Source organism: Cariama cristata, unplaced genomic scaffold, assembly GCF_000690535.1.
Source record: "Cariama cristata isolate BGI_N322 unplaced genomic scaffold, ASM69053v1 scaffold20836, whole genome shotgun sequence".
NCBI classification, from domain to species: Eukaryota; Metazoa; Chordata; class Aves; order Cariamiformes; family Cariamidae; genus Cariama; species Cariama cristata.
The window spans coordinates 32,288-50,611 of NW_009623193.1; the positions used below are offsets into that span (position 1 = coordinate 32,288).

Consider the following 18,324-nt stretch of genomic DNA (forward strand, 5'->3'; position numbering starts at 1 on the left):
GGAATGCAGAGGATCTTTTGGACAAGGTGAAGAAATTATTTGGTGAACCCAGTGAGAAAAATGAGGATCTCAAAAATGAAGTCTGGGAGAAGCTAGCAAACTACCACGCCAAAGTTGATGATGCTCGAGATCTGCTAAGAGAAGCTGCAAGTAAAATTAGGGAGGCTGATCATTTATCTGCAGTCAACAAAAAAAATATGACCATGGTAGAGGTAAGCGCAGACAAGTTGTATCCTTGATTACTTGGAGTCTGATCAAAGTTTGAAACTTTGTATAATTAAATCTTGAAACAAAAATATAAGCAAACCAAAAATATTCTTAAAATTTAATTGTATCTGATGTAATTAAAAGGAAACATGTTCCTCATCGTGAGGGAATGCGTTGGCTTTTAAAAATAGAATTACTCCACAGCTTTATCAAAATAATATCATCTGCTTTTAGACACTGAGTGGAGGGTGCATGGGATTTATTATTCTGGGGGAGACTAAATTCATCCCAGTATAAATAGTCATGTAAAATTCAAATCTCGTGCTCAAGAATTAAATAGGAGTTCAGTTAAAATCTTTGCTGTCATATATTTGCTCCTAGAAAACTTACACTTTCATCTCCCTCTCCAACCCCTGGGAAGAAGACTGAAGGGGGTATGTGGATATTACAGACTAATACATTATACTCTATCCTCTGTAGTTAGTAGCTGTTATAAATGATCTCCCTCATAGCAGAGAGGTCTGCTTGTGATTTAATTTAAATTGCAGAGACTTAAAGAGCATATTATACTGTACATTAACAAGCATTTAACCAAGACATAAAGAGCAGAGTCAACGTAATGAAGATAAATGTTTCAGCTGTGTTTGTATCTCGATGAGCTTTGGCCTCACGTACAATGATGAGGTTAGAGTTCCGAGACCTCAGTTCTCAGCAGAGATTTGTGGGCTTGATTGAATTAAGGAAATACAGTGCTGTAAAGAAGTTAGGTGATCTCTATTCTGTGCATTTTCTTCCCAAAGGTGGATGAATAAAGGTTGGAGAAATTACCTGCTATCTCAGTTTTTAAAATATTCACTGCTTCACAGTATCAGAGTGCCTGATGGCATCCTTTCCAGCAGTCCTGCCCACCTGGTTGTTTTGAGGAGTATTTTTGGTTTATTTTGATCCTGTTTTGACCAAGAAGCCATCACAGCACTCTTAATCCTAGAATGGTCTCCTGTCAAACTAATCTGTGATACTCAATACATCTTGCACAGGAAATTGCTAGTTTCTTATTCAGAAGTCCATCCTTGCTACACAATATGAAGTATTTTTACTGGTTGGAAAATGAAGAATCCTAAGGTAGCTTCAAACCATCATCTTTTATTTTACATTCAGTAGTTAGTGAAACACTAGTGAATGCAAATAGGAAAGCAGCAGAATATTTTGATAAATTTTGCCTTCGTAGCCAGAGAAAGTAATTGTCAAAATGAGGAATTTGCACATCTGGATAAAGATTAGGATTTCTAACTCCTTTCTGATTCATTTTGCAATAGTACTACAGTCAGTTACCTCTGTTATAGAGCAACAAAAAACCTACCGTGTGGGAGGGGGATACAAAGCTGGGGACAGGAGGACAAAGAAAAGATACCTTACATTATATGTTCTTTATTGTTGTCATTGTCTTCGCTCTGAAAGCTCAGAGAATTCCAGAAGTGGCATTGTGGCATGGTGACAAGATGCAGTCTTGTATTGGGATGCTGGTATTTGAACTGGCATCCCCATTCTAGTAAATAACTCATATTTTTCTTTGTGTGAACACATCCTATAGAAAAAGAAGCAAGCTGTAGAAGATGGCAGACAAGATGTTGAAAAGAGCCTGCAGGAAGGGAATGATGTCCTTAATGAAGCCAACAAACTTGCAAATGAAATCAGCTTAGCTGTAGAGGTGAGTGCTTTATCATCCTTATCTGAGAATCACTACAACGAAGCATCATTATGGAAGCAAAATAGATAATCAAAGTAACACCTGATTTTTCTTTTTTTTTACCAATGTTGGAATATTTTAATTGGAAGAAACCATTTTTCCATTGCTGTACGGCAGAAAAGCTAGTCTGGTATATAAAAATGATTAACTTCAAGATTTAAGTGATTCATTGGATTATATAAAGAGCTAGCTCTTAATTTTTCATGGACTCTGCCTTCTTTTATAAATATGGTATTCTGGTTGCGGTACTGACTTTATCTTTAGAATTGCAGATGCAGCAGACGCATTCATAATCTCACTGCAACTCTGTGATCTAGATGTAGATTTATCTGTACAAAAACTGTGTGCGCATATCAGAAGGAAACTTCAGAAATAATTTGTTGCCTGTGGCAACAATTTTAAGTGTAGATAGATCAGGGAGGAGGAGAGGATTGCACTCTCATTTTACATAAAGTTTTTGAAAATTCTGCCTTAAAATTTTATCAACAGAGTTTGAGATCAGTGCCTTACCTACAAAAAATAAAATAAAATAAATCTTGAAATCTTGATTAGTTCTGGAAATATTTCCACCTTGCCTTGAAAATTGTTATAATGATTGGAAAAATACCTTTTGGAGAAATGGGGAAGGAAACACTTTGAGATGGCTTATTGGAATAGGAAAGGCAGGTCTTCAAAAAGTATAGTTCTTACTAAGATACTTTAACAAGCAAAAATACATTGGAGTCACTGAAAGGGTCCTGAAACATGAAACTTCTGTCATTGGTTATTATTGTGGGGCATGATGACAATTTAGTATAACTATATATGCATCTACATTTAGGAAAGAAATCCAAATTAGAGTTTATAAGCTTTTAAACTGTGCAATTCCTTAATTATAAAATAAAAACTTCAACTAAGCTCAAGAGAGGCAAGTAGCTCTTGGAATATTGTTTTGTCTCCTCTCTGCTGTCCAGTCCAGCCATTCCTTTATTCTTTCCATATTAGTTCCCTTAATGCAGGCACAAGTTACAAGATAATACCTCACAAGGAAAATATATATATAAAGGGCTACAGAGTGCTTGCATTTAGCTGCTTAAAGGCCTTTCTTTTGTCATTTTCAGTATGTAGAAGGCATTGCAGATAAGATACAGCCAATGTCCGATCAGCTGAAGGATAAAACAGATGACCTATCACAAGAAATTCATAACAGGATGCTTCCAGAAAAGGTGTTACAAGCTGAGAACTATGCAGCCCAGCTGAATGAATCATCTGCAATCCTGGATGGGTAAGGCAGTCATTCATTGGTAATGATAAAATCATGGAGCAAGTTTGTAAAAGTGCTTGACAGAAATTGAAGGGCATTCTTCTTAGACTTCGACATCTGTCACTGGGAGTATACAAATAACTGGTGTTCTGTATGAATATACAACTATCCAGTTGGTTAGTTTGTACATCTCTTGTAAACACTTTCATGCATCTTGTGATGCTTATAGGCTGCATTAACTGCAGAGAGTGCCCTCAGATGCACTCATAGCACAGTTTAACTTACCAAATTCTTACTGCTATGTTGATATGAAAAAAATTGAACTTCGTCTTACAGAGCTCCCTATGTGTTTTTTTTAAACATTTGTTAAAAACAAGCAGTATTTTTATTTTTAAGATGACCGTTTTGGTCGGAGACCCTTATCATGGTGCTAACTTGTTTACTGTTAGAAATCTCCCATGGTGACAGAGAGTAATCCCTCTAGCAGTTTCAAAACACACTCCCAAAATGGGTAGATGTTGTGGGCCAAAATGCTTAAAGCTAAGTACAGAAACTTCAGTTTCTGTTTACCACTATCACATTCCTAAATGTAAGTAAGAATTGCAGTGCCCTTGGTTTATATGACCACAGCTCTATCAAAAGAATGATACTTTATAACTTATCATGAATATAGTTTTCTGGAAAGAATAGAAAGTAAGGGGTTTCTTTTGTTTTGTTTTGGGTTTGTTGGGGTTTTTGGTGGGGAAGAAGGGAGGTGTCTTTTGTTTTATTGTGTTTTTTGCGTTTAAGAAATAAGCCATAGATAGTAAGTGTAATTTGCAACAGTGATACTCAGAATTAGATCATGGATATTCTGCCTCTTGGACCTGTCCTCAGCAGAGCTTCAGAATTTTATTTTCTCAAAAGCACTGCATGAATAAAAAAGATATTTTTGTTCAACATCAACAATATACTTCTTTTTTGCTGCTTACATCTTTTAGATCTACCTGAAGACTTTAATATCCCAAAGACCTGTGAGCAGACACTTATTTTTTTTCTTGTCAGCATCTGTAATTTTGAGAAAAAGGCACAGAATTGTCTCTGATAAAGTGTTTGATACTCGTAAAATTACTGGCTTCATATACAGTGTAGTCGCACTACTCCAGATATTCAGTCTAATTTATGTTTTGAGGAGTACATAAAATAATGATAGCTGTGGTTTCCTGAGTAAAAAGGATTTGAAGGGCACTGTTTCTAGAAAAAAATGGCTTTTGTAAATGGTATATGCACTGTCTGATTAGAACACATCAGTTTTGTGGAGCACCTCTGGGCCTAAAGTATGTGACTAGTGTCACATCCAACCATATTACTGAATTTGGATATAAATATCCCAATACACCAAAAGTTGGCATGGAGGAACTAAGAAGCAGAGAAAATGTAGACAGAAAAGAATATTTTGCCTCCTTAATGAAATGTTGGCAAGACATATTTTGAGGTAGAGGTTTTTAACTATGCTAAATAGACCTTTTTACGGGTGCGTGCGTGTGTTTCTGTCTTAATGCAAGTTGACAACTTGGCCTTAAGGAGCTTAGGGTAGTGTTTAAAGTCGCATTCACTGTGGTGTAACGGTACCATGTATACATCTATCTGATCCAGACATCACCCTCCATTTCTCAAGATATATAATAAAAAATGCAGAATCAAGGACATTAAAAATTATATCTAAAAGCAAATTGTTCAAAATTAAAATTTCTGATGTGGTCAGATAGATACATAGTTTCAAAGGACAAAGAAATACCAAGGTGCTATGTAATCCTGCACCAGGATAAAGCTGTTTACTTCATGCACTGACATTAAACAGTCATGCTTTACAGGACTATGCAGCCTCTATCTGTCTTAGGAATTCAAAAATGTATCTGTCTTCACAACTGGCACTTGGGTGTCTTTCAGTTAATACTAAATTTGCTGAAAAATACAATTTTGTCTTACAGGAGAAATTAAGGGAGAGCCCTTTCTCCCCAATCACCCCCTAAGGTTTCTTCAAAAAGTTTATTGATCAATGGTGAGGATGTTCTCTTGAGAGTTAGAACATGGAACAATTCATGAATTTGACCTAGAAAAAACTGTTATTTTTCCTGTATACAAGGGGGTGTTAGTATAGGCTTCTCCCTTATGGCTAATGGCCTGCTCATGAGTAAACATCATTGGTATTTGGCAAATTCAGTTCTGTTCCCTCCTAACCAGAAGAGGGTCGAACCACATTTCTGAGTAGTACTTGAGCTACTAGCTAGATAGCTATTCTGGGCTGCACATTTCTCTAACAGAGCATCACAAAGACTTACTATAGCCTACTGAGTTCCATCTGTAGTTGAGAAAGGAGATAAGCTTTTCCAGGAGTGATGCGGAGGCAGCTCATTTGTGCTGTTTCTACAGTAACCTAAAGGGAATCTCTGTCCCTCTGTTAACTACATGTGGAGTCCAGGGAGTATGCCTCCCGTCCCCTTTGTCTTTCCCGTTGCATTTTATAGAAATCAAAATCATTAAATATTCATTGAAGCAAGGACTGGAGCCCAGCTGTCCCAGTTCCCCAGAGAACAGATACATTACCAGGTTAGAGAATGAATTTGTCTTTCTTCCACACACACTATCTCAATGACTAAGTATTTTATACAAGCTGGAACAGGTCCAGCAGGAGTAATCCCTGCCTCCCTTATATTGCCATACACCTTGATGGCTAGAGTATTTCCCAGAGAGGCAAAAATCCAAGTTCAAATCCATTCTTGTCCAGTTGAGACAGGGATTTTAGGGCATTTACCCTTTATTCAGGAAAAACATCATAGGCATCAGGCATAATGTATACTGAGATAGATGTCTTCAAGTTAATTCTGTAGGTGCAGTACTTCTTCATAGGAAATACTTGAATAAATTATGCAGAGATGCGCCAGAAAAGTGATTTCTCCAGCCTGCTGGCTAGAAATTCCCCTGGAAGGGGATTAGCTGAGCTCCAGTCCCTGCACTAGGAAATATTGTTTGTTTATAATTACCTTTTAATCTAATTATAGTTATTAGAATAGAGTATTTAATATAAATGGAACATCCCATTCAATATGAAGCATTACTCCTTATGTTTTTCATTTTGGTCAGCAAAATTAACATTTAGGATTTGGTTTAGACAGTGAGATCTCCTCCAAACCTGGCATTTCTGTGTTTGGCAGCCAGACCAAGAAATCAGCTGTTCAGAAAGTCTACTTTAAAACGTGCCTGTGATGATACCCCATGTTCATATAGTGCGAAATTCATTGAGTTTCCTGGCTCAACATATACTCTATAAACCCATATTATGAATATATGTTATCTGGATTATAATATTAAGCACCGCACTGTCTTTTCTCAGTGTCTGATCCATTTTTATCTCACAGAACCCCCTCTTTTAGTGAACATTGGGGTTTATGTCTTTCTGCACAGATAAAATATGAATTCCATTAAACACATGTTGCAGAACTCCTGAAATCTCAAGTGTAGCATTGCTCTCTAAAGAAATGCCTTAGAAATAGCCTTAGAAATACAGGCTGTTGGGTTTGAAAAAGTAGGATACTATGTTCTGTTGAGCTCTTATAGCAGGTTTAATGGTGTGTTTACTTTTCCCATCCCAACAGAATCCTTGCTGAAGCCAAAAACCTCTCTTTCAATGCCACACTTGCTTTCAATGCTTATACTAACATCAAGGATTACACAGATGAAGCTGAAAAAGTTGCCAAGGAAGCCAAGGCTCTTGCAAATGAAGCTATGCAAGCGGTAAGAAAAATAAGTAAATTGGGAAGAAGGCTTAGATTTTCTGTGGAACTGTGCCACACCTTATCTCAGATCCATGTTTTGCCATCTTATAACTTTATTTAGAGACTCTTGCCACCATAAATTCTTGTGTTGAATCAAAAAGCTATGCCCTTGTCAGAGCTACATGTACCTTCAGACTACATCCCCATTTGTTCTGTCTCCTGTTGCTTATTTTTCTTTCCCTTTTTTGTTTACTATTCTTCCTCTCTCTATCTTCCACCTTTTAGTCTCTGTCTATGGCTCAAGCCAACAGCTCTGAGTCAGGAGTGTGGGTCATTTGATACTCAAAAAAGCTAGTGTATATTTAATGAATGTTTTGCACACATCTAAAGAACTCTGTACCTTAATTAACTCTTCACCCTCTAGCTCCATGAAAATGCTCAGAGGCACTTCTCTGCACATAGGGTGAACTGCACGCATCTCGCGGAATTCTAGAAAGGGAGAATTGCAGGAGGGAAGCAGAAAGTTTTATTCATAGAAACCATACAGCTTCTTTTGTGAACTCTGCCGGTTTTCACAGAGAAATCTTATTCTCACTATGAGGTACTGAATGCAAATTTTCAGAGGAAACGGAGAGAACTTTTAAAAATAGGATTGTAAGAGAAAGCCAGCCTGAGTCATAATGAGGAACTCAGCTCCTTAATGCATATACTGTGAGCAGAAAACATCCTGAGCATAGCCAGAATTATTTTTTATGTCAAAAATCAAAGGAGTTAATGGCTAATTTGTGAAAGTTGGTCAGAGAGCAACTGACGTGCACTTCACAGGCACACGGAAACACGAGGAAATGACAGTATAATATGAAATTGCCAGACCCTACGTTTGATATAGGAACAGAAAGATGAACAGAAGCAACTTGTAGTTACGGCACTTGTCCATGAATAAAGGTAGCTTGCAGAGAGCTACTTCAGTCAAATGGATTATGAGAACAGCAAAAGCAATCACATGCTGTAAAGGTCTGTATTTAGGAGACGGATAAAATGATCCAACCACTGCACAAAGTTTTTAATATTTTTAGGCTGTTTACATTGTCAGCTTCTATTTCAAATAACACTAATTACTATATTTCTCTCTTGATGAAAAAATTTCACCTCATGCATTAGTATGCTCTAGTTCTCTGTAGATAGTTATTTGTTTCACTGGAACTCCTAATTATGCTGCAGAAGTAAATAAGGAGCTGTGGATTTTTTTTTTCCTTCTCATTAGGATTTAATACAGATAGCTATCTTTTACTCCTTTGATGACTTGCAGTGAGTGAGGCAGGCAGCTGTTTCACAGATTGAGTAGGGAAAAAAAAGACACATAGAGCAGCCAAGAAACAAAGCAAGCAATTACCATATGGCTACAAAAGAGTATATATCAGATGGTGAACTGGCTGATTATACCATGGAGAGGAAGTGGATAGATAATTTGAAAGGGATGGAGGTGAAGATGGACAATGTGATGTAAATAGAAGCAAGTGAATAGCAAGAAAGGAGACTAAGATATTAAGGTGAGGTTTTAAGCATCTCCATTGCATGTGTTTGTTAGAGGGAGCTTGGGTTTTGTTATGAGCTGTATATGTGTAACAGGGATCTAGTTGATAAAGAAGAAAATGGAGGGAGCTGCTGCCTTTTAGATGTAATTGATTTGATACAGAGTAGAGGTAATCAGTGGTTTACCATCAAATTTCTGCAGAGCAAGGTAGATTTTAATCACTATTTGGTAAATGATCATGTGAGGATTTTGGGCCAGATTTAAAAAATGTGTTAATTGTGAAGTTTAGTGATCATTTTGCTATTCTATTTTTTTGGGGTTTTTATACAAAGACTGTTGAATGTTTGCCCATCCTGAGTGAAGACCTTAACTGCTAACCGGGTAAATCAGGCTCCCTCTTTCTGCTGACCCCAAGAAACTTACTTTTAGCTAAGCTCCAGCATGAGAGCAAGAGTGCACCCTCATGCGGGGCTATCTAGAGCACCGTGGTTCCAGCACTCTCCTAGAAGGCAGCATTTGTGGATTTGAGCCCCTTAGACTGAGAAACTCCTAGAAACTGTGTCCCCTCCTTTCTGAGAAGGTGCTCTTTGCCACCCTGTGTAGAAGACCGAGATCATGTCTTTCCTCTCCTTTTGAAAGATGGAGCCATGTTCTCTTCTTTATAAGAGCAGTTGTGGGTGCCTGTCTTCTGTAAAAGACTGATCTTCAGATGCTGGCAGATAGCAGAGAAAAGTGCAGTAGCTCACAGGCATCCCTGAGCCTAGCCTTCCCATTGACCAGTTACAGTGTTGGGGCAGGGGGAGGTAGGTTACCCAAGAGCAGCAAGCTGGTGCGTGAACTAGAGACGGTAGGGACAGGATTGACTTTTAGATTCTGCCATGTATGTCATTGGAGCAAATAATTTACAAGAACCTTAGTGATACCTTGGGGATTTTTTGTTTTTTGGTTTGTAATGGGAAAATTATTCTGTTTTCAAATTAAGCTAATGTTGCTAAAAGCAAGAATCAAAAGATGCTTAAAATCCATCGTTATTACAGGAAGCCTGATAAATGACTGGAAAAAATGTGTTAAAAATTTGACAGAAAAATTCCACCTGAGATTTTTTATGATGGATCTACTCTCCCCTTTAAAAGCAAAATTAAATTTATCACAGATGAGAAATCTCTAGCATTCAAGCAGCTTCAACATCCCATTACTTAGCCATGGCAGTAAGTGACTGAAGAGAGGAGTCATCTTAACAGATCCAGCTCATGTCTCACAGATCAGAATCATAGTTTTACAGTAAATCTTGAAAAAGTGTAATTATTCTTAGGCTTTTTAGAGAGGCCTTATAGGCTAGTAAATGGCACCACAGGGGACATGTTAGGTGTTTGGGGTCCTAATTCCTTCTTTGCTTTTCACTTTCTTTGTGGCATAAAGCGGCCTAGCCATCCTCCTCATGAGGATGTCCTGAGGTGCAAATCATTCATAACACTTTGGTACTTCAGAATGCTCAGCTATCTTCAGGACTGGTAAAAATGAGAGTAGCCTTAACTCTTGCATAGGTGAAAACTTGCAGAATATAAGTGTATGTGAAAATAATTTAATTTAAGGCAGAACTATTTGTAACTGACGTGAATTAGCACTTAGGTCTATAAAATACCTTGTACATGTATAAGTTCAAGTATGTGATCCTCAAAACTGTATCAGTGCATTTAGATCCATGCTTGGAGCTGTACCTCTGCATGTGACCAAAATCACCAACATGTCAGTGGATTTGGGCAACATGGGGCCTACTTCATCATTACATCTATTCATGAAACCTCAGAAAAAAATTCCTTTCTGCAAAGTTCCCAGCAATTCTCAATCTGATAAGTGTTCAGACCATGCCCAGCATGTGCTGCTGGGGGAGTTTGCACAATGCTGTGGCTATGACTGATCTTATTCAAGCTTGCAGCATGTGGCACATTTCCCTGTTAATGTGGTAAGTCAGTGATTCAGGAGAGAATGGAGGGATCTCCTGGAGGGAGACCTGGAGGGATCTCCTCTGTCCCAGAAGAGTGCCATAACCCATCAGGCTATGGGCTGAACTGAAATCTTTCTGCCACTCCTGCAGAAGCTGGGCTGTTTGACAAAAACAGAGTTCAAGATTCATTGAAATACCAGAAAAAGACAGAGGGAATATTCTTCCTAAATTCTTTCCTCACTCAAAATAATCTGCTAATTATCAATTCATAGAGTTTTCCTGTAATTTGATAGATGTTTTTGTTTTGCTGTTAAACTTTGTTAAAATTTTTGATAATCCATGGATAGGAAAAAACCAGACTGTTAAGGATGATGTACAGTTTCAGTGGGAGCATTTTGCATTATACTATTATAACAGCACTTATGCCTCTAAACGACGATTGAGATTGCATTGTTTGGATACATAATGAGATCCCGCCTCTGCCACAAGATGCTACAAGCAGTCAAGCTGCACAGAGTTTGCATGGGGAGGATAGGGAGCGTGAAGGAAGGCACAGGGGGAGGGAGGTACTGGCCCCAGGTTATGGATGCTCTGGAAGAGGCAGAAATAGAACAAATTAGATTCCTGAGACCCTGTGATTTTTCAATGTATCTTGAATCACAATCTTTTTTTTACTGTTTTCTTCTTTACAGATGTCCCAATTTAGAAAATAATATCAAAGACCCTTGCCTGTCAGTCTTATTAAATCATAAAGGGGTTTATCATGACCACAAGTGCACGAATTCACCTCACACAAAGCCAGAAAATGTTTGGTTTTTTCATTATTGACTTCATCATAACTCGACGCCTCATAAGCCACAAGAAAAGCTAGCAAGAAAAATATGTTTTACATAAGATGTCTTGATTAATCCTCACTTTCAGAATTATTTTGAAATAAACATACAATAAAGCTTTTAATCAGTACAAGTGTATTTGTCTCTGAAGGGGCTTTTCTAGTATTAACTTTATGCTGAAATCTGTTTCTGACTAATTGTCGGGATGTGCCCAATTGTTGTCCCTGATTTGATGAACTTCTTGGTTTTGCATTGTAAATCTGACCTTCCAACTTCACTTTATTGAATATAGACTGCTTTAACAGCCAGTCAACCATGCCTATTCGTTTAATAGTAATAACAATCTTTATTTTTGAGATCCATGGTCACTGAGTGATCATACCCTCAGTTCTGTTGCTAATGGCAAAAAAAATATAGAAGTATTATCTGATTTGACAAGTACATCTGCCACAAAATCTGGCCAAACATTCTTCCTTCAGGAGCAGTCTTGCTTAATTGGGTAGTCTTTTTTTTTTTCCCTTGCGTTTATATGCATTTTTCTGTTACTAGTGCTACTTGTATTACGTGATGTAATTTTGTTCATCTTTTGAATGTATAGTTTCTGTTGATGTTGAAAGGAATTTGTGTACACAGCTTAATATTTCAGGTGAGCTTGGAAATATGGCAGTCATATGGACCCTACTTCTTAAAATCACTTAGCTTATACTGAAAGCTAAGCATACATTTACATCCTGTATGAATACAAGGAATCGTTAATAGCTGTATCGCTGTGACATGGCAACATATGCCACAACATATCCCGTAACAAAAAATTTGGTTCTCAATTTTGAAAGTATCCAAAGCATTCCCTAAAATTTTTAAAATGAGAAGAAATGGGCAAGTCCAATACGTGTTTTTTACAGTGCTGTCAAAAACCAACAAAGATTCAGTAGTATGTGAAACACCACCTCTGGGCTTGCTCATTATATAAATAATGAATAGCAATAATAACTGTGTCATTTAATTGACACACCGTTAATTTTTGAGTATATGTATCTGCCCTGGAAAATGAAAAGTAGCTGCTTCTTAATTACATACTAGTTACAAGGCTATGACCCATGACTAATATAGAATGTTATCTGGCTGTCAGGAGTATTTTCAAAGAAATGTATTCAGTATGATGTGTGACCTGAGTTCAATCTTACAAACTGAACAGTAAGTGGTTCAGAACCTAGAGCATTTCCTACCAACTGAAAATACTAATTAATTTAGAAAAATCATTCTATCTGTTGATTGATCTCTGCAATAGGGATGGATGTTTTTCAAAAGAAAGATCTTTAAGTAGCATGATGTGATAAAGGATGGTTATTTAGTAATAAAACTCTTTCAGATTTGTCCTGGTTTTGGCTGGGATAGAGTTAATTTTCTTCCTAGTAGCTGGTACAGTGCTGTGTTTCTGGATTTAGTATGAGAATAATGTTGATAACACACGGATGTTTTAGTTGTTGCTAAGTAGTGCTAAGCAAGCAGCTGCGTGGTACTTAGTTGCCAGCTGGGGTTAAACCCCAATAAGATGAACTGCTGTTTGCCCTTCTTTTTAAAATCTATTTCTTTTATATGGTATTTTCTTTACTGAGTTAGCAATTACAATTCTTGAATTTAACTACAAAGGAATCTCTGTTGTCAGTATTAGAATTTGGATCATCAGATCTAGTCTGGCTTCTAAAGGTACTGCAGCTGCTCTTAGGGAGAAATACTGTTTTGCATGGTGCTGTGTCCATAGCTGGAGGGAGAAACTCATGTTTAAGTTGAATTATTTTTTTGTTTGTTTGTTTTGGACAAAGTTTTGCTCCTCGAGTCAAAGCTGTTTCTGTAACACTATAAACATTTTCTCTTTTTATTAAAAGTCACGATTGGTATTCCAAAGGAGACCTGGCTTCCCATAAAAACAAAAGGAGATTAATTAGAGAATTTTTTTTTTTTTTAATTTAGATGACTGTTCACTTAGATCATCCTCATATATCTTTTGTGAGTTCAGATTTTCCTGTTTGTATGACACTGCTTGTTTGTCTGCAGACATCTGATCCTCAAGGATCGTTGAAGGATGGCGCCAAGAGCTCTCTTCAGAAAAGCTTCAGGGTCCTTAATGAAGCCAAGACATTAGAAAATGATGTTAAAGGTAAGTGCAGTATATGGCATTCAGGCTCATTAAATACAAGAGAAACATTGTGAGACTGCTATGCTTCCAGTATGAAGAAGCCATATCAGTAGGAAAAAAGTATAATTCATTATCTGATTTTAAATTGAACAATGTATCAATGAAAAAGATTCTTCTGGTTTGGGTCCAGGCATTATGCAGGGATCCTTGTCCTATTGCCTGTTTCATGGACAGGAAGGCTGAGGAGAATGGGGCCTTGGTCTTCTCTTGCTAACTACAGTAAGGGCAAGAGTAAGTGGGGAGGAGAGGGGGATGGAAATACTGGTTCTGGTTTACTAAACGCTCCAGCAGAAAATTAGTACAAAAACTAGCCCAGCATTAAAATTTTATTTTTGTCAATACAGAAGCAGGGTTTGCAATACCAGTCAGAGATACCACATCTCTTCAGAATGCTTATGGGATTGGGCCAGAAAAGGGAAGCATGAGAAGGTAGAATGAAGATGTTTGCCAAACAGAGAGTAATGGGAGGGAATTGCTAAGAGTTTTCTTTAAAAAATGAAACTAAAACCATGTCTCTAGAGAAAAATCATTATTTTCACACACACACACAATATTTCTTTGTTCCTAAAGCATAAATACACGTCTAAATGCAGCTCAAATCATAGTTTGTAGATTCCAAACCAAATACTTTGGCTTCCCAGTGAAAAATAAAACATCTTTAATTTTTATTCAATATTTTCCACTGGGGGAAAAAAAAAAGGTTTTGAATTATGCTGTTTGGTGAGATGTGAAAGCTGGTAATTCAGGTCAGACTGCGCTTATAATGTCCTTAATATTTTCTCATCAACAAATGAGAGTATTATTGGTGAATGCCATAGTGTGAGAAGGTAGGACATTAGCCAGTATGGACACATATGAGGTGTTTCATGCATATGTGAATAATCAGTTGCAGAAATGCAGGATGAGGAGCAATTGTCTGGGTAGCACTTTCCTAGAACGAGACTAAAGAGAAGCATGGATCATGTGCTGGGTAGAAGTAGAAAAGGCAGATATCACAGAGGAATTCATGAATAGGAGCATGGCTTTCCAAAACACGTGAAACAATCCTTTCACTCTGTTCAGGGTTCCTAGTGCTTTAGCAAAGTTACTGGCTACAGTGCTGGGCACTGAACTCCATGAGGGCTGAGCTGGTTTGCAGAGAGTCCTGAAGACATCACAGAGACTAACTGGAGATCTAGCAGAGGAGAGATAAGGAGAAAGATTGAAATAATTTAAATTTTTAGACTGCAAAAGAGGCAATTGAGTAGAAGCTTAATATTGTTCAGTTGTGTCAAGATTTCTCCAAAGAAGATGGGACTAACATACCACAAATGCACTGATACAGATCACATATTAGGAAAATCTTCGTTTTAATTAAAATACAGAAGTAATGGAATTGATTACTGAGGAGATTAGGGAGATTTGACCTTTGCAAATCTTTGAAAACAACTTAGACAAACATCAATGAGGAATGGCTGTTGATCAGAAGGAGAAAAATGATCTTTGGACAACATCTGTTCTGAGCCTATGATTCAATGATCTTCTGATCATTGCAACCAAAAGCAGTTTATTTCTTGTGTCTTTATCCAGACAGATTGTTTTATAGGTCCTCTAAGAAAATACTTATTGCAGCGCTAATGAAGCATCTGTTTAACAGTACTCAACACTTCTTTCTCCACAACAGTCTTAGAAAAGGATTGAAAAAATAGTTCATTTCAACTAAACCTGAGGGGAAATAAGCATGATACAATTATCCATTTTCAAGTAGGCCAACACTGAATTTCACCCATCTGCCTTTGTGAAAAATGTTAAACGTTACTGCTTTAATTGCTTTGGTTTTGCATATAACAAAGAAAACAACTTAGGAGCAAACAGAGTTTGTGCCACTGGTATAGTACAGTCTAAGAGGAGAATCAGTTAACTGAGTCCTCCATACAACTATTTTGAAAGTCTTTCATCCAGATACTGACCAATATTTTGATTAGTGTGGACAGAATAAGTTCAAGTTGATAACTTCTTATTTCATTTAGTTTATTTCAAATTAGTGCACTGTAATCCCCTCCCTTCTGTAATTTGAAATTTTGTTATGTACATTTTGAGAAGCTTGTGTCCAGTCACTTGTGTCTAATCACTGTTTTTGAAAAAATTCTTTCATACTAGATACATTATAGTTTAATCTGATTCAATTGGCTGAAGCTATAATAAGGTTAACCTGGAATTAACCACAAGGATGGGAAAAGCATAGCACTTGTAAAATATATGTGAGAAAACAGATTTAGGACTTGGAAGAAATAAAGACAAGGAGAGGAAAACAGCTATGATACGATATTTTTTTTCTCATCATAGGATCTGAAAATCAAACTGGGTTGGGTTTTTTTTGTTTCATGCATCAGAACTAGAAAAATCACACATAGTAAATATTCAAGGTTGACATTTAAACTGCTTGTCACAGAGATGATGCCTGAAGCTTCTCCATCATGCTAAAGTAGTTAAAATACATTTTATTAGAAACAAGACAGATTTTTGTAGTAGAGCCCAGTCTTTCAGGTTTTAACATACAGAATTTTCATTGGCCTCCTGGGAGATGCATTATGAAAAACATACAGCATGAAGGGTGAGATCCATACAACTTAGAGTAATCTTTTGGCTGTTACTACACTTCCATTTAGTTTTGGCAGCTCTAGGATTTCCTACTGCAGAACCAGTTAACAAGTAAGCATAATGTTTAATAAGGTCATAAAGTATAATGTTTCATAAGGTCATTAATTACATTTCACTGTCATACACTGTTTGAAAATTAAAACCATTATTATTTTCTTGTAGCAACTCTGAGAAAAAATGTGTCTGCAGTTACTAGTAAACCTTGGATATATATTTAGGGTGTTCTTTATTGCTACTCTTTACTGCCAGATTCAGTACAGATTTAGGGCTGGAGGGCTATGTTTCAGTAAATACGTTACAGAAGATCACAAAACTACGAGGGGAGGCCAATGTGCAATTTAAGAAGCATGGCTGAAGTAGAACGAATAGAGATGCTGTTAGTGCCCCTTTCTGGAATGCAAACTGCTGCAGTTTGCCATGACTACTGTGTAGGAAACACTAAAATGCCAGCACTGCCTCTTCCCTGCCACAGTGTTCCTCTGAGCAGACTGGATGCCACAGAGTGGAGTCCGTAGCTTTGTGTGCTCCCCAGGCAATTGTAGTGGAGTACTCGTGTTCCATGTAGCACAGTGCCTTATTTTCAAGGACAAGATAAAATCGTGACTGCACTTGGATATATGTGAATTCCATGTGCCCAATTTAACCCTGAGAAAAGATGTTTTACAACCTCAATAAGACATTGCTTCAGAGATTTTTGAAAAGAAGTATGTTATTCTCCCATTTTGTGCCAGTGAGAATTTAAGTTGGTAACAGTTTCATATTTCATAAGCAAAGATCTAAACAGTCTAAAGATTCATAAAGCAGTCCAAATGCAAGCAGGGAGCAGTGCTTAAAATGCATGTATTAGATCTTTGTCTGTGTTCTTGCCCCATACTGAAGGATAATGAGATGGAGGACATGGAGCTTTCTTAATGCTCTCTAATACGTCTAAGACTTAAAGTGCTTCATATGGACAAACATTCTGAACTTTTCACCGTGTGCCTTTTTGCATCTAATAAAGCATGGCCATGCTCCACAACTTGACTCGCAGAGATCAGTTAACGTTGTGCCCAGAATGCAGATGCAGAAGAATAAAATGCAATGACAGAATTTCTTAGATTTCTTTTTTTTCCCCCATCCTGCTTTTGCTCCAAAGTTGTGATGTTATCAGTATTATGAATATAATCCCTTCTGGATGGCTTGATGTTTCCACAATAGAAAGTGAGAGCTGAGCGTAAAACTAATAGAAAGATATTTTTCTTACAATTCTTATAAAGCCACCCTGTTCAGAGTTTCAACTGGAAGTGCAGGATGGATGATGGGCACTCTATAAAGATCTGCTAGACAGAAGTAATTATTAGTTTAAAATTTCTCTGTCTGCACTACATGTAGTACATTAGTTAAAGTAATGAAGATCCGTAAGCCACTCAACTAATATACACTCCAAAAATCCAGGCTGGGCTGTGATGGAGGTGGGAGTGTTTTCTTGCTACATTATGACATTCCCCTGATTTGTGGCCAATTACCCAAGTTATAAAATGGTTGTTAATCATGGAAATGTTTTATATTACCACCAAAAACTGCTGAAACAGTCCTTACAAAGCAAAGCTTCTGACAGAAGCTATTAAAATGGAGATTTAGTCATTTCTTTCTCTGTGGGGCTAGGAGTTAGAAGGAATAACCCTGGTTGGAGAAGCAAAATCTGTATGTAGTGCTCTGGCTAAGAAGGAGTTTTGAAATTTTGGCTATAAATGAATGAATGCTGCTGCCTGCCAGCTTCATTCTCTGTGTGCCTTGAGGGATTTTCAGTTTGCCAGGAGCAATTTTTCTTCCTTATAATTTTGATTTACTGTTTTAAAAATATACTTGCACCAGTGCAGATTTGAGACTATATACAGACTTTGTCAAAACTGATCAATGAAAAGTGAAAATAAGATGTATAAACTCCTCTTTGGCTGGAGACTGCTGTCAGGTGGCTACTGAAATTCAGCTCATGTCATTTCTTTTGCTTAAGAGTTGACAACTTGAGGAGGACTTGTCTTGTCTGACAACACGTGAATATTTTTAGCTAAAACATTTTCCAGCTGATAGGCACAGCTAAATCCCTTGTTTGTGTATTCTCCTCTGCTTCATATTTTTGCTGACCTGGCATATTGCATTCACCAGATTATTGCAGTCAGTGCTGAAAGTAGTCTTTTAAAAAAGTTAACTATCATTAGCTGCTTTTCTCTAGTAACATCTCTT

At 37.2% G+C, this 18,324-nt stretch overlaps 1 protein-coding gene across 1 annotated transcript in view; it reads left to right on the forward strand.

Moving 5' to 3' along the window:
- LAMA2 (laminin, alpha 2) overlaps positions 1-18,324 on the forward strand; it is a gene marked incomplete at its 5' end in the record, with an annotated part of 113,985 nt that overhangs the window by 29,647 nt on the left and 66,014 nt on the right. The window contains 5 exons of the mRNA XM_009702647.1: positions 10-212; positions 1,799-1,915; positions 3,055-3,218; positions 6,833-6,971; positions 13,320-13,422. Coding sequence (XP_009700949.1) covers positions 10-212; positions 1,799-1,915; positions 3,055-3,218; positions 6,833-6,971; positions 13,320-13,422 — 726 coding nt within the window. The remainder of the gene's footprint in view (positions 1-9; positions 213-1,798; positions 1,916-3,054; positions 3,219-6,832; positions 6,972-13,319; positions 13,423-18,324) is intronic.